Source organism: Chroicocephalus ridibundus, chromosome Z (assembly GCF_963924245.1).
Source record: "Chroicocephalus ridibundus chromosome Z, bChrRid1.1, whole genome shotgun sequence".
Classification (NCBI taxonomy): Eukaryota; Metazoa; Chordata; class Aves; order Charadriiformes; family Laridae; genus Chroicocephalus; species Chroicocephalus ridibundus.
The window spans coordinates 86,284,120-86,304,696 of record NC_086316.1 but is presented as its reverse complement, the minus strand read 5'-3'; the positions used below and the strand labels follow the sequence as shown (position 1 = coordinate 86,304,696).

General features: G+C 40.1%; 1 protein-coding gene across 5 annotated transcripts; it reads left to right on the top strand.

The window, feature by feature from the left end:
* The first annotated feature begins 273 nt into the window (after positions 1–273).
* Positions 274–19,146, top strand: TXNL1 (thioredoxin like 1). 5 transcript variants are annotated; one of them, XR_010069091.1, is made up of 10 exons: positions 276–526; positions 2,718–2,814; positions 3,928–4,101; positions 7,514–7,636; positions 8,016–8,085; positions 8,701–8,873; positions 11,717–11,821; positions 15,641–15,688; positions 17,116–17,156; positions 18,894–19,146. XR_010069091.1 is itself a non-coding variant. In XM_063320405.1 (9 exons), exons 1-9 carry the CDS (start codon positions 429–431, stop codon positions 18,895–18,897), a joined length of 885 nt encoding a protein of 294 aa, XP_063176475.1. In that variant the 5' UTR covers positions 275–428; the 3' UTR covers positions 18,898–19,146. The 5 variants fall into 5 exon arrangements, 4 of the variants coding, with proteins under 4 accessions (XP_063176474.1, XP_063176475.1, XP_063176477.1 ...); XM_063320405.1 differs by lacking the exon at positions 15,641–15,688 and having other exon boundaries at positions 275–526; XM_063320404.1 differs by lacking the exons at positions 15,641–15,688; positions 18,894–19,146 and having other exon boundaries at positions 274–526; positions 17,116–17,211.
* Positions 19,147–20,577: the final 1,431 nt, after the last annotated feature.

Here is a 20,577-nt window from a genome sequence, read left to right as displayed (position 1 = left end):
TCCGCAGCTGCTCCCAGCTGCAGTCCTTAACCTATACCTTAACCTATACCTTAACCTATACCTTAACCTATACCTTAACCTATACCTTAACCTATACCTTAACCTTATTTTCCTCCTTCTCCTCAGCCACCTTCTGCCCCAAACCAAGATGGCGTACCTCCCCTCCCGCCATTCGCCGCGCTTGCCCCTAACTAAAATGGCTGACGGTCTGGCTGCCCTCTCTCAAAATGGCGGCGCCCACTCGCCGCTCCCCGCCCCGCCCTCAAGATGGCCGCCCGGCGGGCCGGGGCGGGGAGCGGGCGCGGCGGGCGGCGCCTGCGCCTTGCGGTGCATGCCGGGCTACCCGTTCCCGCCGTGACGCTGCAGATAGCAGGCCGGTTCTACCGCCGCTGCCGCCCCTCAGTGCGGGCCCTGGCCGCCCGGTGAGGATGGTGGGGGTGAAGGTGATCGCGAACGACACCGAGTTCCAGCCCGAGCTCAGCGCTGCCGGCTCCCGCCTGGCCGTGGTGAAGTTCACTATGCGGGGGTGAGTGAGGGCGGCATGCGGGCTCACGGTTCCCCTCGCGGGTGGGCAGGGGCGACGCGGGGAGCGCCCCGGGGCGGCGGCCGCCGCCCCGGGGCGCTCCCCGCGTCGCCCCTGCCGCCATGTCCCTTACCGCGGCCTCCTTCCCGCTGAGGCGGTGGAGAGCGGGAGCGGGCCCTGGCCCACCGGGAGGCGTCTCCCCGCCGCCCCGGCCTGGGGCTGAGGAGGCTCTCCGGCGCTGAGGAGACTCCCTGGGGCCGAGAGAACCGCTGTGGGGCCTTGAGGGGCTTGGGTGTTTTCATTTATTTCTGAGGCGAGGCACAGCTTCAAACTTGAGAAGTGCAGTTAGGCAGCGAAGTGCTGTATCATTTTGGTCCCTGGCCAGCTGCCGCGGGTAAGAGCTGTGAATTAATTGGAGGTTTTTTCAGCGTTAGCGACGCTCCTTATCTGCTGGATATGGATATAGCCACAGCATCAGAATGGTATTTCCTATTGCTGGTGTTAAACTCACCTTCTTGCAGCGGAGCCAACTTCCCCTGCCCTCTGGACCTGTCACTCTGCGGGTGCGCTGAGGAGATGGGGTGCTGCGCTGGCTGGAAGTCCAGTTGCAGGTCAGGAGGGCACAGGCAACTGCAACTTGCTTGTTTTCTGTTAAAAACATCTTCTGCCTTAATAAAACATAGCTGTATCCCCATCCTTCTTGCCCAGGGCAAGCAGGTGTTCTTTTTTCCCCTATTTAGCAGGGATTTGAAGTACAACTGTGGTGTAGTCTGGATGAACTGGTGACCAATGGAAATCTCAGCAATTCAGTTACTCACAGTAATCTGCGGAATTAGGGAGAATAGTGATAGTGTTGGAGGTCCTGGGCTTCACAGTGCACCTCGCTGTTGTCAGATCCTTGCTCTTCATGCCTATACTCTTTCCTCATCTTTCCACCCCTTATTTATATGTACAGTTGAACCATTCCACTTCCAATGGCTGTTTGGAGCCCAAATGAATTGGGGTCTAATGTTGTGAAGGACCCCGTGAGAGGTGTTGTATTTGGGTAGAAGAGGCCACAAGAATTACAAGCTGTGTGTCTGAGTGGGTACTGAAAACAGCTTTGATATAAACGCATCTGATGTCTGATTGCTGCTGCTTAGTTGTGTTTTTAGGTAAGTCAACTTCACCCATAGCTGCAGAGGGGTTGGTGAGCTCAGTAATACTTTGTACATGTGTGCCCAGGAAAATGTTTTGGTTAGAGACCATCCAATGTACTAGGTTCCAGTTAGATTAATGTTTGGATGTCTTAGCGGATAAATATCTGCGAGTTTGCCTTGCTATGCTGCTGGCCTGTGCTGGTTTCCAGCTGTATGTGTTGGCAGGTTCACATTGGCACGGCTCTCTGGTTTAGGTACGGCCTAGGTGGATATGCTGTTGGAGGGAGTTTCCGCGGGGATTTTCTTGCTGTTTCGCTTTTTAATTGTTTCTTTTACAGCAAGCTCAGTTGTGAGAGTATTCATTTGCAGGAATGGTTGTGTCTGTACACTTCATATATGCCAGCAAAGGTATAATAATAAAAAAATACATATTTTCAGCCCAAGTGATACAGTTATGTCAGCAGAAGTCAGGTCTGTTCCACCAGGATCAAAAAGTATGGTAGTAACTGGTTACAGTTGTAGTAAGTGAGATTTAACATAGGAAGAATTTTATGATTCCTGCTAAAGGTTTGATACGTTATTGCTGTTAAGTATTTCAAGTCATATTTAGTGTAGATACTGTTGTTTCACAGCAGGCAATGTGGAGTGCTAGTACTAGTTTTCTGTTAAAAGTATTTTTTGCTGTTTCAGGAAAAGCAGGCAACTCTTTGCCCTCCCTTATGTCCCTTTGATTAGCAGGATTTTGGCTTGCGGTAAAAGATGCAGGAGCTAAACCCATTAGATGAAAATACGAAGTTAGTATTAATTAATAGGTGAAGCTAATCATGTAACATTGAAGCTGTCTGAGGAAGTGGGAATTAACACTTCATAATGTGTTTCTAAATGTCATTCTTAATTGTATCACCAGGATTGCTCACCATCTGTCAGCCAGGTAGGAAGGTTATTTTTGTGTGTACCAAGGATATCAGTAAGAAGATAAATGTGCTAATTCTATTTGGGGCGGACATTTTTCAAAAAAAGATTGAGTTAACTTAAACTGTATTTTGTTTTCACAGATGTGGCCCTTGTTTAAGGATAGCCCCAGCTTTCAATGCTCTGAGTAACAAATATCCCCAGGCAACTTTTTTGGAAGTAGATGTACATCAGTGCCAGGTTGGTATTCGAAAACGTATTTTCAGTTGTAAGAAAAAGAGCAGAAAATGCGGTGAATGAGAAACTTGAAGAAAAACTGTTCAGACAGTACACCAAGAGTAGTATCCTGTGGCTGTTCACACGTTTGGTGAATCACAAGTAGCCGTATTGTGAAATTCTCAAAATCAGGATATGCACAAAGATGTGAAGAAACAACACTTTTATTTTGAAAAGTATTCTTGGAGTTGTGATATCCTTCATTTAAGCAGTGTAGAAACAGTTTAACAGTTCTTGCTGCTTGTACTATTTAGATAATACCACTAAACGCAGAACATAGCACCAGTACGAATAAAAAAGAGTAAGTCTTTCCAAACAAATATTGGCATAATTATTGAGCAAAATGAAAAATGCAATAAACTGATCTGATTAGTGGGACGAGATTCCTGTCAAGTACTACTCAGCTGTTTTTAACAGACAGCAGTGTTGCAAATGAGCTATTGATTGACTTAAGGGTTGTTAACAAAAATTAACAATGGTATGTTGAAAGCAAGTGTCTTGAATTACTACGAATTATAATGGAGAGAGAGGAGTTTAAAAGTGGTAGCAATGTTTGCAAATGACAGTAAATTATGGAAAGTTTTGGGGAAAGCTACTGTGGGTGCCTAACAGGTATGAGTACAGGTGGAAATCAAGTGGAAATCAAGTGGAACTCGCCTTTCACAGCAGCAGGCTGCAATTCCTGGGTGTGCATGAATGTGGCTTGGGAGAGGAAGGACTGCAGGCGTAAAGAAAGCTTGTAAAATAAAAGTATTAAATTAAGCCGTCCTCCACTTTCAAGAGGAAGTGGGTGATAAGATTTTTATGGTGTACCAACAAATCTACTGCCAATGTGAAGTCTGTTCAAAAAATGCCTAAATGTGTAAAGGTTTAGGAGGATCTGAAGAATTTAAATGCATTTAAAATTGAGTTAAAGCTGTTTATAAAATAACAAATATTGTTTGTGATGATTGAGGTGATGTAGCTTGATTAATATCTTGTGTGTGCATTCTCATCCAGGTGAAGCAAGCTAATGTTTCTGGCTGATATTGGTAATACTCTGTTAGGTAACACTTATAACTAATTTATGCATTCTAGGGCACAGCTGCTACCAATAATATATCAGCAACGCCGACATTTCTGTTTTTCCGAAACAAAGTGCGAATCGACCAATATCAAGGAGCAGATGCTGTAGGCTTAGAAGAAAAAATTAAACAGCACCTGGAGAATGATCCTGGAAACAGTGAAGATACAGATATCCCAAAAGGATATGTATGTATCTCTTAAGATGTCTTTGGTTGGTTTGTTTGCATAACTTGAACATTTAAAAAATATCTCTTGCTTTTTAAACGTACCCTAAGCCAAATAATACTACTTTAATCAAAACTGCAAGTTCGCCATGGCTTTGAGAAGATCGATTGTCTGGGTTTCCTTCTTCAGATAAAATTTTAAAATTAACATGTATATATTTAGTAAGTATGGTTATGGAATTGTAAAATGTTTTAAGAAAAATCTCCATGCATAGCCCTCAGTCATGAAAATAATTAATTTCATGTTTGGGGATGAACTTTTTGCTTGGGATGAACTTACTCTGCTTCTTTCCTCTTTTCAGACATCCCAATTGTCTTCTCAAAATGTTTTTTAAAGTGTAAAAACATCCACGGGAAAAGACATTGTTAGACATGGCCATCAAAAATGTTGAAAAGTTGCTCTGGTTTTCCTTAAGAAATCTTCTCTTACTTATGTGGTGGTAGGGTCATTTAGGTTTTTCCTTTTTTTTTTCCTTGCTTCCTACCCCTTCTTTAATCCTCTTTATCTCTTTTAAAAAAAAAAAAAAAAGAGAGGCAGAGATTCTGTTGCCAAAGGAATTAACCTTCACAACAGTTCAGCTCCATCTTCCTCTATAGCAGCTTGCCTGAAAATAGGATGCCTTTGGCAGGGTGTTTTTAGATAAACAATATCTTGTGATATATTTTCTTCTGCCTAATTGCTAATGTTTACACAAGTGGATGGTACAACAAAATGTTCTCTCTAGATTTCTTCTTGCCTGTAAAAGCATGGCAAGGATATAAAAATATATAAAGTAAAAACTACATCACAGGAATATTTGGAAAAGATTATGTGCCTGGTCTGAGTGGCGTACAAGAATTGCTTCTTGCTGACTGTGAATTTGCTTTCAATTTAATGCTCAATGCGCATCATTTCGCTTCTGTAGGGGCACTGCCTGTCTCTCCAGTAATCGCTGATCAGGCATTTGCAAATAATCTAAACTAAGTAAATAACTTACAACTTTGTAGTAATTTGTAAAAAAGAAAAGCGAACACTTCTAAATGTATGTTCTCAGACTGAATGTTTTTTAAACCTTGCATCAAAATCTCTCATAACTAAAACTTTATTTTAAAATTTTTTCAAAGAATTTTAAAGTTGTATTCATGAACAATTTCTTTGTATCATTGCGTGATTTGCCCATGTCTTCTAGATAAACCAGATCTTTGTAGGGATGCTTGAATTTTTGGCCAAAACTTCAATAATAGAGCAATCTGTTTAGGAATATTGGTGCTCGCAGGAAATGATTTTCACTGTGTTCTGCGTGTTTCCCTGTTACTTCAAGGCAATTGTGCGTTACGAATCATAAGCCTGTCTGACAGCTGTACTAACAAACGCATGTAAATGAGAACTCTGATGTGACAAAACACTCTCCTAGAGCTGTCCTCTTAGGTGGTATTCTCCAAGCAACCCTCGGTGTAATATTACTCCTTAAATGCGATTGTCTATTGTTCTACTCCAAGTCTAAACACAGTGATGTGGTGTATTACCTTTCACCTAAATCGTACGTCACAGTTCAGTGCTTAGCTAGTTGCTGTAGTGCATGTGTTACTTTGCGTTAACAAATCCAATACGTTAAACTTAGCTGTGATGAGTTATCTCTAGAACCCCAAATTATGTTGTTAAATGCAAAACCAGGCTTTTTGGAGGTTAAGTATTTTAAATTCATAACTGACCATATCCTATCAGGCAGATGTAAGCAGGGCGCAAATCCAGCTGAATATTCCTCACTTAACTAAACTGCAGGGGACAGGTAGCTTGAAGTTCTAGCAGTTCAGCTGCTTGCTAACTGTTCCATGGCATGCATTGCGCTTCACTTTACATATGAACGCTTACTTTTATAATTATTGTGAAATCCTCTGTGGAACTATGGGAATGTCAAAAGATGAAGGTTCAGCTTATTAGCTTCGCAGTCCAAAACACACTAAAAGTCGTTCAGGTAGCAATCGCAGGTCTGTTTAGATTGGTTTTGAGATGAACGCACCATCTTCTATTTAAAGTTAATCTTGTAGGAGATGGTGTCTTATCCCTATGAACCACATCCTGAGTATGTTCAGGGCTGTATGAGCCAAGCAGGAATTCCATTTGACCTGTAGGTAGTAGGCTGAAATGCCATTTTAGGATATCCTTGACCCAGACTGGACTGCTGTCGGCTCTAGGAAAGCATCCTCATGGCAGCTGTGTGTTCCTTCTCATACCTTGTGCCTCTACTGAGCACAGGAGTCACAAGCTAAGCCTTCATTTGGATGTTGGGAGGGGAATGAGTATTTTTTGCTCAGAATAACATAGTTGTAAGAGCTCAGGGAAGTGGGATATGGGAAATGAGTTGTTTTCTCTCAACAGCCCGTTTTCGGATTCTGTTTATATCGTGAAGCTATAGCCTGAGTTGTAGTGTGTAGTAATCTTTGAGCTGGCATGTGCTTTTCTCTTTCCAAGAGTGGTGTATTATTGTTTGGGACCTAATATATGCCTTTGTGAAGGGTATTTTGGGTTGTCATCCTAAAAGTTCCTTTAGGTTTTTTGTGTCTGGACTGTTCAATGACTGTACATTGATCTCGAGTTTGTACTTTTACCGTGTGAGATGCTGATACTGTGTCTTCAGGCCTTAAAATATGAAATACTTGATTTTTAGCCTGGCTTACTGTGCTTCTGTTGGACTTGGTTTACTTTAGTTGCAGGCAAAAAACGCTGGTTATCTGGAAATGGATAGAGATTATTCTGTCTCTGCAATAATACCAACTTTTAAATGGTTGAGGCTTGGAGCATGGATAGCGGTCTGTTTTAATCTGAGAATGTGTATATGTTAAAGCTTTTAGTTGGACCCTATACAAAAGAGCTGAGCAATAAAACAAACGGAGAAACAAGTAAAATAAGACTAGCTTTGCATATAAAGCCTGGTAAGAACTATAGTGGTGATCTTTTAATTTGTTCTGCAGTATATAGTATATTTTTGGGGAGGCCCGTTTCTCTTTGTCTTTTTTTTTTTCTGTGAAGTTGATGATGGCTCCAGCCTAATGTCAGTTAGTCTGTGTCATGGTGTGACTTACTATGCTGTAGTCTGAAAATTCACCCTGTGCCCAATTTCTTATTCTCAGAATGGCAAGCACGTGTTCCAGGCGTGTGGGATTTTGCATGGAGGGGAAAAATGTTGTTCAGTTATGAACAGGACACATCTGAGTACTGTAGTATTTGTCATTTTTGTTTGTAATGTCTTTTGATGTAAACCCCTGAGGTTTTCTGTGTGTCTTGTTATTTTAATCTGTTGAATGAAGAATTTCATTCATTCCAATGCTTACTAATCCCAGATGAGTTCATGGTGCACTTATGCGCTCGGCAATGCTCTTGCTTTTACTTTCAGATGGATTTAATGCCATTTATCAATAAAGCCGGCTGTGAATGTCTTAATGAGAGTGATGAGCATGGATTTGATAATTGTTTACGTAAAGACTCTACCTACTTGGAATCAGACTGTGATGAGCAGGTACAGTAGATATCGTTAAGTGAGATATTTTCAGTGATGGTCTGGTCTGCAAGCATTTATTTTTTTTTTAAGAACTTGCCTACTTTTTATGGTAGTGTAAGTAAGAGTGGGAGAAGGTAGTAGGATGTAAGTAAAATTAGTATACAAAGGTTGTTGTAGCACTTAACAGTTTCACATCCCTCTATGTATGGAAAAAATTCTAAGCAGAGTAGCATTTGCTCGTACTTTAAAGAGACAGACTAGTGCATGTGTGGAATATTGTGAAAGTAAGTACTTAATTTTATTTCAAAGCTCAGACTTATTTCTAGGTAATTATTGTGCTATGTTTGTGTTTAAGGATGAAGAAAACAATATTTAACGGGAACTTTTTTCTCCACAGCTGCTTATTACTGTAGCTTTTAGTCAACCTGTCAAGCTTTATTCTATGAAACTTCAGGGGCCAGATAATGGTGAGTGAAGTGTTTGTTTAATCATATCTTTGAAACCAAAGCTTTGCCCACGTTTAGCTGAATTTTCTAAAAATGACACTGTTGTCCCTAGAACCTTTTATCTTCTGAGAGTCCCATGGTAGCTTCAGTGCATTTGTTGTAAATGAGTTACATAACAAATGATCTCATTAGTCTTTCACTGACCTCATGCATGGGTATTTCGTATGATGGGCTATAAGCATTTACTATAGTTTGATATGCTGCAAAGAGAAAATTACATTTAATTCAAGAATTAACGTGCGAGCTACCAAAAGTCATAGCATAGTAACTCAGTTCACATTATTAAATGGCATAAAATGTTCGGGTGTTATGTGACACAACAAAACTATCATTTTTAGACTTTTTATTGGATTTTTTTCTGGAATTCTGTCCCTGACAAGTAGATGAGTAGTACAGTTTTGGATGTCCTTCAGTGTTCAGGGTAGTGATGTAGGATTGGCAGATAAGACACTAGAACTATAGAAGCTCCTGCCTTCCTTGAGTGATACCTAGAGACTGTGATAAACGAGGGCTTCTCAAGCAGTGTTTTGAAAATATGCTTAAACGATGCAATACCACTCCTATATTTTAACACAGGGCAAGGTCCAAAGTACATAAAAATCTTTATCAACCTTCCTCGATCTATGGATTTTGAAGAAGCAGAAAGAAGTGAACCAACTCAAGCCCTGGAGCTGACACCAGATGATATTAAAGAAGATGGTATTATCCAGCTTCGCTATGTAAAATTTCAGAATGTTAACAGTGTAACTGTAAGTAAAGTTTCTGTTCTGAGGTCTGTGCAGGTTGAAAACTTCATAGGCTTGTAAAGCAGTGTGCATGTTTGATTTCATTGCAAATGTTCCTAGTTTCTCTCTGCTGATTGCATAACTGCATGTTTATGCTAAAAGTATTTTGGGAATCTGAGGTGAGACAAAGCCATGTGTGTGCAATGTCTATTTTGACCTCGTATGAGACATAAGGTTCACTTTCACCTCTCCATGAGCTGGTGTGCTGCTTAATGCACCTTGTGTTTTTACTAAGGTACCTTCTTGAAAGGCATCTTGTCTTCGCTTGAAGAGCTGAGGAGACAGGAATCCAGTGTCTCAGTAATCTGATTGCAGAAATAACAGATTTCTCTGAGTATCAAGTGTAGTACTTGCCATGTCTTTAAACTCAATACCTGCTCTCTGAGGGTTCTTAAATGCTGTAATCAAAGCACCTTTGTCTTTTAATGAGCTCTCTCATTCTCTTGCTCTAAGAGACTTTACACAGATTTCACATAGGCTTTCTGACTCTTATGTGCAGGTGCGGTTTCTCCTCTCCCATTTTAAAAATACAGGTTGTAGTACAATGTGTGTGATGACTAAATTGACCCGGGAAATGCTTTATGCTTGGCATCATCCTGGTTTCCTTGTTTCCTGCGGTATTGTGTGAAACTGTTTTTCCAGTATGATCCCTGAATTCTTTTCTGTGGAGATGCTTTTTGTGGCCTGAATTTTGCATTTGCAAATGTATGGACTTTCAGTTGATTGAATTAAGCTATATTTTAGTGGGCTGGCCACAGAAATCACCAGCTTATATCAGTTACAGGTAACCCCAAAAGGTCAATCCACCCTCAATCTCTTCATCACAATTTTTCTTCTATAAAAAGGTTTCTGGTTAACTTCTAAATTACTATTTGTGGACTGCATTTTAGGTCAGTCGGCTACTTTCATGTTTAGTCGTGGTTTACTAGCAATTATTTTAAATGTAATGAACCTAAAAAACTTCCTTTTCATATCTGTTATTTCTGTGGAGTTATCCTTTGCAATCAACTTTATCCTCCCCCAAATGAAATGGTGATCGGTCACAAAGGCTTATATTCTACAAAGCTGTGCTGACAAGTACAAGTTACGTATTTGTTCTTTAATAAAATCCCATGTCAGCTTTAGACAAGGATGATGTGCAAACACCAGACAAGTGATAAGGTGATTAAATAGATGTTCTGCTTGTTTGCACTCTTTGCATGTGGGCACTGCAGTAGCGCTCCCCTAGTTTCCTAGCTAAACCTGGATTCTTTATTGAAGACCTCCTGAAAATGAGACGGCCAGTCATCTTGTCCACCACCTGGCTTTTCAGTGTGGGTGATGAAGTTCTGCTCGCTTACGGTGTCCTGTGGATAAAAATCTTGTATTTGGTTCCTAATGAACTGGAGGAGGCATAGTTGTCAAATACACAAATTGTGCTGCTTTTCTGCCATGTATAATCAGAAATACTTATTGAACATTTGCATGTCAGTATTAGCAAGTTCATACTTCATTTATACGTATCACTGCTAGGTTTGTTAGTTAACTTACCTGTTTTTTTAATTAGTAATTCTATACCCTGTAGTTTCAAATCCATATAACTGATACCTCATGCTGGTTTTCCACGTTTGTGTGCTTCTCTTCATTACTGCTACTTCAGTGACATTTGTTTTTCTCTATACTTGTTGAACTTTTCATATCATTGCTGAGACAGAACCTCTGCACAAATTGCATTTCACCTCTGTTTGACAAAAGTCGGTCCTTGACACGTTTTTTTTGGTTGTCTGTCTGAAGAGTACTTTCTTCAGCATTTCAACCCTCTCTTTCCACGCATCTTGTTTGTATAGGAAAAGATATGGTCTTCCAACTACAGGGAAGCCTCTCGGAGGGGTGAATGTCTGCACTGGTTTAGATCAGTGATCCATCTTGCTTATCACGCGCTTGCAAGCATCCGGTGTTGTCACACAAAAATGTCTAAGTATAGGGCAGGCACGTAGTGATTCGTATGTACCTTCCAGTGTTTGGTGGTCTGTGGCACAGGCAATTTCGGCGCCAGAATGCTCATCTTCATAGATACTGGCTATGGCTTGTGGAAAGTGCCTGATCTATGCTGTCCCTTGCCCGGCTGTTGTCCTCCTTCCCCTTTTTTTCCCCCCTCTGCTCCTGATGCCACTGTTTGCTTGCTTTCTCATCCTCTTTTCTCCATGCTCACAATAGAGTGTGGAAAGATCCACGAACACCTCATTGCTCTTCTAACACAAAAGTTCCGTACTAATACTGCTTCATGCAGAAAATTCTTCTTTCATTTGTCCACTTTACAAAGCGTAGTGGTTCCAGCTGTGATTCCTTAGTTCATATTTCAAAAAAACCTGGTGTTTATCTGAAACCCTAAGATAGCTTCATAGATCTAGTATTCATGCTCTAAAACACACAATTATGCAGACTGTAGTAGTAAACTGCATGTGAATAGTCTTAGGAGCTTCAGCAAGCATGCTTAAATTGACATTTAACTTCAAGTCAGATTCCAGTGAATAGTGAATTTTGGTTTCTTAGATCCTGTTTTTGCTTGCTGAATGTGGTCTTGGGTCAGAAGCGGAAGCTGGGAAAGTCCAAGCTTTGTGGGTTTAAGAAATTAACAGGAAAGTAATAGCATTCTATTTAACCATTATCTAAAATAAGAGGACAGTAGCTTCTCTAAATGTTATAGAGGCTTTTATAGTTGGAAAGACTGTTAATTTGGTTAGTTCAAAAATTTAGTGTGCCTGATGTTTCATGTATTAATTCAGGGATGGACTGTTTAACCCTTATGTTTGGTGTGTTTTCTTTAGTTGTTTGTCCAATCCAATCACGGTGATGAAGAGACAACAAGAATTACGTACTTCACGTTTATTGGAACTCCAGTCCAAGCAACAAATATGAATGACTTCAAGCGAGTGAGTCCTCTTTCTTAAAAGCACTTTTGAATGTTTTAAACTGACTCAAAAATGGGTTGGGGGAACAAATACAATTGGTTGTTGCTACAGTTCCACAATGTAGTTTTGGCATCCAAAAGAAAATGTGTAGCTTTATCTTATGGATCTTTGGTCTTGCTTACAAGTTTTAGTTCATCAACTTTTTAAAAATAACTGGTAAGAATGTATGTGTGAAAACTTGAGGGGTTGCCAAGTTATATACACTATAGGTAACGTTGGATTTTTTTGACAGCTGTGAGATTTATGTCTTGATTTTGAAACTTGCTTTCTGACCGTTTTCAAGAAGTAGAGAAGCAATTGCATATACAAGTTAAACACACTCGTGATTGACTTCTGCTTTGAAAGATTTATTCACTGGGCAACATTAAGCTTGAGATCTGAAAAATATTTGGTCATAAGTGTCTTATATTTAACATATATGCTTTATAAAGAGGAAATGAAGCAAACAACTTGTTACAGTATGACTTTAGACACTAGTGCTGAACAATAAGGTACTCTCAATTCTTGATTTTTTTTTTTGAGAATGTGAAATGGGTTTGAGAGGATTGAAACTTTTAAGATACTTACAGCTTTTTCAAAATGTAGTAAGTCTTTTTAAAATAAACTGCTTTAAAACTTAGTAGCCTTTGTAAAAGGGCAAATACTTCTGTAACACCAGCCTACAAACTACTATGTGGGTGACGAATAACATCAAAAGCACCACAGAATTTATTATAAAAATTACCTGTACCTTCAGAAGGTTAACAACACTAACACTCACCAACATGTCGTGTACTTGAAACTTTTAACGTCAAAACCTGGTCTTAACTTCTACATGTAAAACATAATATCTTTGCGGATAATTATTAAGCTAATAAATAAAAGTTTACAGATTTTGCTGCCTTTCAATGAAACTTCAAGTCATTGAAAAAGTTTTCCTATTCCTAATGTACTAAAACCAACTGGATATCAATTTTAGACCTTCCTAATAGCACTTCCAGTTCTCCTAAAACTAGAAGTATGTTAATTGATTTACAATCTGCTTACATTTTTTGGTTTATATGGCCTTTTCTGTCAGTACTTACGGTATTAGGGCATCCCCTGCAATGAGTTGTGCAATTGCTACTTTAATATTGTTAATCTGCGGTACTTTCTGGTATCTTTGTGAGGGGGTGGGACTCTGACTCAGTACTTGATCTCTGTCTCGCTTGCAGTTCTCTGTGAACTAAGTTAGTTTTGCTTTCAAAAGCACTGAAAGTTTATTGTCAATAAGTGCACTCTTTAAACCTGATCTTCGGATTGTTTAAGTACTATTTTATTTTTTTTAATTGATGATCCCGATTGAGGTGCACTTGGTAAAGCAATTCAGGTTTTTTTTGTGGAATGTTCCATGGGTTTGAGACTAGTGTTGAGCCTGCACAACATGTATTTTTCCAGTTGCATGGACAAAGTGTTAGTTTGGTGGACACAGGACCGAATTAGACTGAAGCTGCCTGCTGTAACACTCTGAGCTGCAGGCAGTGTGTGTTTGTGTGGGGAGTGGGGTTTTTAATTCACACCTGCTGTCACACAGCCCTACAAAGGCATTAAAAATAGCATGGGTCTCCAGGCGTCTCGGCCCTCTACTGTAGTTAGAGTGGATTTACAGCTATCTTTCAGTTCTAGATGCAGTGTGGATGCTTGGAAGCTGCTGCAGGGCCTGGTAAATACTATGCGCGTTAACAGTTTCCTTAAAGTTCGCAGGTGTGTGTCTTGGCACCATCAAGGAGTGTGCCCTTTTATCTTGTGACATCCATTTGAATGGAAGGGGAGGTGAACAAACCTACGAGACTATGTATACACCAGTCCCACGGTGTTAGCATTGTGCTGGGAATGTCAGGATGTTAAGGAACTGGTCAGAACGGCCTTGAATGGAGGAGCAGGCGTTACGGGGTTACGAAGTGGCTAATCCTGTCTCAATTCAGATGCTCCTCAACACTATATGTAGTATTCCTGCTTTGCTTCCTGAACATGTAGTTTTAATATTAGGCTGTTAAAATATTTCATCATAACAAATGGGATGGGTAGTCTGGCACAGTTGCGGTGCTCTTAGAATTTTGTTTCCTTTCTTCCAGTGATCCTGTCAGTTATGAAACCTTAATATCGCGTTGGGCATTAATTATATTTAGGCTTGCAGATTAACTGGGAAACCTTATTTTTCTTCTCATTTCCTTGAGTAGTTACCCACACTACTCCTCACTGCTTTCGTCTGTCTCACTCCCTCATCTCACTTTGTCTCTACTGCTCATGTTCTTCTTCTAATTATAATAGAAATAGTATTGTGATATGATTAACAAGATGAGGGAATGCTTTTTTTTAACCCTGAGTTTGAGAAGTGTTTGTAAGAAATCTGTTAAATATACTATTTGAAGGGCTTGAATTAAGAAGCGGACATGAATGTGATTCCAGTTATGTTTTTATGATTGATCACGTTGTTGCTCAGTTGATTGTATGCATGCTCAGTTGATTGTATGCACGTTCAGTTTCAGAGTAAAAAAAAAAAAACCACCAAACAACCACATTGGTTTGAATGACTTCTCCTAAGGACCAGACTAATGTATTTTGCTTCCCAACTGGGATGGGATCTGAAGGTATGCTTAGTTACAGCAGCTTACTGCTCAGCAGTTGATGATCAAGGTGCATACCTGCAGCTCCTGTGTCCTTCAGACACTCAAGGAAAACTCATAGTAGCTTGTGTAGTGCTCTGCTAACAGCAACAGGGCTGTAAGAAGAACTATCTCGTCTTGATCAGGGAGTCAGTTCATGTGTTTAATATAAATGAAGCATTGTTTCTGTTAATTATGCTATCAAATCCAAAGCTAAAACTCATCTACTCTGAAAAATAACAGGAGCACTAAGCAGGTGTAGTTAAGTCAGTCCTTCATTAGTAATTTTGGCCTCAAATTAGTTTGGACATACATAGAATCACAGAACAGCCCAGGTTGGAAGGGACCCTTAAAAGATCACCTAGTCCAGCTTTTCATGGGAAAGGGAGCCTAGATGAGAATATCTAGCACCTTCTCCAATGCTATCTTGAAAACCTCCAGCAACGGGGACTGCCACCTGCCTGCAGAAGTTGTTCCAGTATTGACCGGGCTCACTAAAAAATTTCTTTGATTTTATTGCATGTAGTTGGTATTGCTGGACTGAGTGAGTAAACTTATAAAATCTGCTTTCACACTTGTTTTAATATGTTGTGTGTATCCTGCTCCTTGCACAACTTTATTTTTAACCTCTGGGGAGGAGGGAAGTCTTCGGAGTGGCAGAAGAGGGGGACAGAAATATTTCTTGGCCATGCAAGGCCTGACTTAAGGTATAACTGGTCATGGAAAGTGGTACAGTAGACTGTATTTGAGATTTGCTTCCAATGCACAAAGACATTTCTTAGTTGGACTGCTTTGTTGGGCACACAGCTAAAAGTGTAGAGTAAAGGTGCAAGTTCTGTTTCTTACTGTCGACTGATAGCTTAGTATTAGGGAGGTTCTAGTGAATCTTGTGGTGAACTTGTAAACGTGCTTTTGTTTTTGGAAGAGCATGCAACTGTTGATGTCCAGTACAGTTCTTGTTTATTTCTGGTATTAATGAATAAAACATACTGCTGCTCAGTTTGGAGGTTGGGGCGTAGATGAATAGTGACAGGTTGTTGGGATATTTTTTTATGTCCTCTCTTGAATGAAGGCTTTCTTTCTACTCAGAACTACTTATTTGCACTACATGCTGCTGCTTTTTTTTCTTGTAACATTTTGTTTGTTTGTTTTTCAGCTTAACTTCCCATTTCTAAAGAACTAAAAAGGCAGAAGAAATTAAAAAGTAATAATAAGATTGAAGTGGTCTTGCACTACTCCCTTCCTTGCTCCCTCTGCTCATCTAGCATCTCTTTCACCCTTTCCACAATCTCAGCGCTGATGCAAGAGCAGCTTTCTCTGTACCTTCTACCATCAGGAGCAGCCTTCTCTACCTTCTGACTCATCAACTCATCTTTCCCCTCCACTCCCTGCTCCAAATCTTAACCTTATGCACTTCTCTTTACCTTTCAGTCTTACCAAACTGTTGTCCCACTGTTAACCTGAACTTGATGTTTTAAAGGCATGCATGCTATGCAGTACTCTTCCAAATTATTTTCTGTAATTGATTTTGATTTTTCAGCCTGTATTGAATTTTGTAAAGCTATTTGAGATGCAGCTTGTGAAATGCTCTGCCAAGACTTGACTTTTTTTAATATCTTAGTGGAGATTAGTGTTCTTTGTTGTGACCCTTCAATATGTAGTACGTAGCCAGAACGGGCTGCAAGGTACTACTCTCTATTGTCATAGAGTCATAGAATCATAGAATCATAGGGTTGGAAGGGACCTCTGGAGATCATCTAGTCCAACCCCCCTGCCAGAGCAGGGTCACCTAGAGCAGGTTACACAGGAACACGTCCAGGTGGGTTTTGAATGACTCCAGAGACGGAGACTCCACCACCTCTCTGGGCAGCCTGTTCCAGTGCTCTGCCACCCTCAGGGTAAAGAAGTTCCTCCTCATGTTTAGGTGGAACTTCCTATGTTCCAGTTTGTGCCCATTGCCTCTTGTCCTGTCCCCGGGCACCACTGAAAAGAGCCTCGCCCCATCGTCCTGACACCCACCCTTTAAGTATTTATAAGCGTTGATAAGGTCACCCCTCTAGTGGCACTGGGCACCTGCTCAGGGAAGACACAGTGAGGAGTTGGTGAGTGTTTGTACATATGTGGCCTGATTAGGGCTCTCCAGCAGCATCCTAATAATTTTACTTGCTTGACCTTGTTTAAAGAAAAAAAAAAAAAAACAAACACAAAAAGCCAACCCAAAACAAAACCCCCAAAATAAAACCAACTGTGTTCCAGAAGGTTCAGTAACAGTCTTTCCAGTCCTACTTTTGGTAATGAACCATAGAGTTGGTTGTGGTTCTGTCGCTGTCAGGCTCTGGAGTAATGCTTGTGAAAAAACCCAAATGATTGGAAAAAAGCCTGCTCCAAAACCGTGATCTTTTCTGTGGGAACTACAGGCTGTAACCACTCCCTTAGAATGCACTGGATGGCAGTTGTTTCTGTAGAAGGAAGGCAAATGGATCTACTTCCAAGAAAAGAATAATGCCAGTTGTTTGGTTTAAGTTTAAATAGCCTGTTCCTTTTTGGGAAGGTGGAGTGGGATAGTCATAAAATGGGTTTCTTTGACCTGTGATGACAAAATATCCATATTGGTGTGATTGATTTTCGCAGATAATACACATGGGCGAGTTGTCAATTTCTGCCTCAGACTGGTACAGCAATATTTTTTCATTGATGTTCCACACTTGCTAACACCTAATCTTTAAGCTTTTAACTGTGTTTTTTCTCTTTTTCTTTTTTCTTTTTTTCTTAATCTGTGTGTGAACACAGTTTGGTGCTTTGAAAATGCACAAAGAATAAATATTGCTTCTTGACATGTTTAACTGTATTTTTTTTTTAACTTGATTAATTGGATCTTAATGCAAGTGATTGGGCTTTTGATTTTTTTTTTTTTCTTCTTTCTTCACATTGTCAGATTGGAATTTTCCTGACCTTAAGCATTAGGTTGAATTTACAGCTTGGTGAAATGCTCCTGGTCAAGGGTGCAGTGGTCTTTAAAAGTACTTTTCATCAGTAGATCTCAATTACTTTGTGATGGTGATAACTCCTCTGACCAAAAGCAGCCGGGTAGTGAAAAATTCTCCCTCTTGAAGTTTGACAAGAAATGAAAAAAGGGGAAGGGATTCTGAAGAATACTTCCAGGGTCCATGAGTCTTCCCTAGTTCAGGGCTGTGGGGGTTTGGGGTTTTTTGCTTGTTTTGTTTTTCCCCCTAGTTCCATTATTTCACTGTTGACCTTACGAATTTTGTGGGATATATTGTCTCTTAACTGCAGAGGTAATTAACACCTACAGGTTTGCTATAGCAGTCAATTGGCTAGAATACAAGAAAGGTTTTACGCCTTCGTTTTCAGCATTATTATAACAGGAAATTCTGCGCTCCATTAGTGTAATCTCCGAATCTCTGTTCATGTGAATTCTGGCTACATCTTCTCAGAGCCGTAAGTGCTGCGCTCTGGTTAGATGGAAATGAAGTGGGATTTAGTGCCTTGCCCAAGCTTCCTCCTGAAGTCTTAAACTTTAAGATCTATTGTCTTTTTACTTTGGTTTGGCTTATAAATGGATATTTTTTTCAAGGGTCTGCAAGAGCACTAGAATTATGCCTGAAACCTTTCAGAAAAGTGACTAAAATGGCATCATTTTCTACTCTGAGGATTTTGTGTTGAGTTCCCTTAACGAAGGGGCGTGGATACCCTTCTGCAGTGAACCACGCTAACTTTAACCCTGCGTAGCAGTATCTAGAGTGCTGGAGTTACGCTTGCTGTTGGCTCGCAGATGGACTCACCAAAGTGGTGGCAGTGGTGATCTTCTCTGAAAAGGGAAGTGCTAAGCTGCCTCTGATTCCAGGTGGAGTTTGCAGAATTGGAGATTGGAAGGAGACTTGGTAAGGAATAATGTTTTGAGGAGGAATAACTGAAAATCAGGTGACTTTCAGATTTCTTTATAGGTTTGAGCTGCATTCTAAGGCAAATGCTCTCAGTGAGGTACATGGATGCCAAGGGAAATGAACAAACTTAGATTTGAGCACCCAGTGGTTCTCTTCCCACTATAATATTTTATATAGTGGATTGAGGTTGAGTGCTTGGTATGTAACACATACCTTAAGTGTGGTCTGGTCTGTTGCAGTTACAGCCTTCTAACTCTTCTCAAAATGTGCCTGATGTTTGCTGTCTGTATGAGTACTAAAGATAAGGTTTCTTGTGTGTCTTGCATCCCTCTTAACCGTTCAGAGGGATTCACAGTTTCTGCAAGTGCTACAGTAATGCATGCTTAAATGCATTGATTTTGTTGAAAATTCAGTTGCACTTGTTTATTTTGAGACTGACTTTAAAAAAATACTTGGCAGAACTTTTTTGGTTAAACGTTCTTCTTGGGTTTTGTCTCTTATCAGGTAGTTGGCAAAAAAGGAGAGAGCCACTAGGACGCAAAAGACACTGGAAGGCCTTATCGCAATCAGAGATCTCCACTTTATCTACAACTCCTGGATAATTGCTTGACCATAACCAGAGACTGTCAATCTGTTCATTTAATGCCATTACCAATAAATCATTGCTTTTGTTGAGATGGAGTTTCCCTAGTGTGTTTCTGTTGTAATCCTCGTACATGTATTTGTAAATAAAATTCATTACTTTTGCCAAGTTTAATTTTGTTATTCTAGTAACTGTGACTCTTCCCTTCTTCCATTTAAACTTCAAAACTCCACTGGCTTATCTTTGGAAACGGAGACATAACATAGCTTGCGCTTGTTCAGAGAGTTTGAAATGTCAAACGTAAGTAAAACATGGATGGCCTTCAGAGAGCATCTAAAGATAAAATCCGAGCTATTTTGTTGTTAGACCGAGTGAAGCTAGGATCATTGTTTGCACAAAATACTGATATTTCTCACATAGAAATAACTTCACCTGTTTGGGAATTTTCCATTTCCCTCCCCACCTCAAAAAGCATAGGAGGAGGAAGTGTGTTTTAAGTTACCATTCCATTAACCCGCAGGTTTGTCACAAACGGCGTGCTGGTGCGAGCTGTTCGGCACTGACAGTTCTTGAGTCTTTTGGAAGTGTTTGGCTTTTATTAGAAAATAATGACCTCATTTTCCAGGCAGACTCTAGCAAGCTGTGCAGTTACGGGGATTCAGATGTTTGTGCACCCCACCTTAACGTAGATTCCTTATTTCTCTCATGGGGTGTCTTTTCCTCTCTCTGGATATCTTGATAAGGAAATGTTTAGTGCAGATATTAATTTTACATCTTAATTGGAATTCTTATACTACTTTGGTAAATTTTCTTGGAAGCGTGCCCTAAGTAATTTTAATAAGTGGGGCATTGATCAGCACCATATACATAAAATACCGTATAAATTCCCGGTAAAACTTGCTCAGTGTTTTAATTGGCATAATTAATTTCTTTGTAAAGTTAAATTTGGTACAATTCTAATTACCGTAAATCCCAGTAAGGCTTAAATCCTGCCCTAATTGTCATTCCTTCCTTGAACGCAGTAGGGTGGTTCTCTTCTGCCTTGGCAGACGTGTGTGTTAATACCAAGTTAACTTTCTGTTCCCATAAATATTTTTTTCTTAACGGAAAACTGGGGATCGTCTAGAAAAATGGTCTTTCTGGGAGGCACTGTGTCACTGCGCGCTCCAGGGTACTCCTCTCCCTGCGTTACCGTCACTGGCGTGCGATGATGATGATAACTTGATTTCTTTCATACTTCCTTAATGTTTTGCTTCGGTGGGGGGTGGCAGGCATGTAACGCACTGTATATAGGATATAAATCGTTTTTAAATATAATTGAGGGCAATATGAATAACTGTTCCTGTTTATAATTTTGTACACTGATTACCTTTTGGGTTATTGTTTAAGTGCCTCATCTTAAGTATTGCTTACCTCATAATATTTATACCTGAGAGATTTGATAACCTAGTGATTCTCATCTTTGTAAAAGATTAGTCAAATTTATATTGTTTATGAGACTCTTCCGTGATTTCCTTGGTTGCATGATGCGTACCTTCCCTAATGATACTCTGTACATAGATCTAAATAAATGTTTAGAGGTAACTGTCACACGTTTCACTTAAT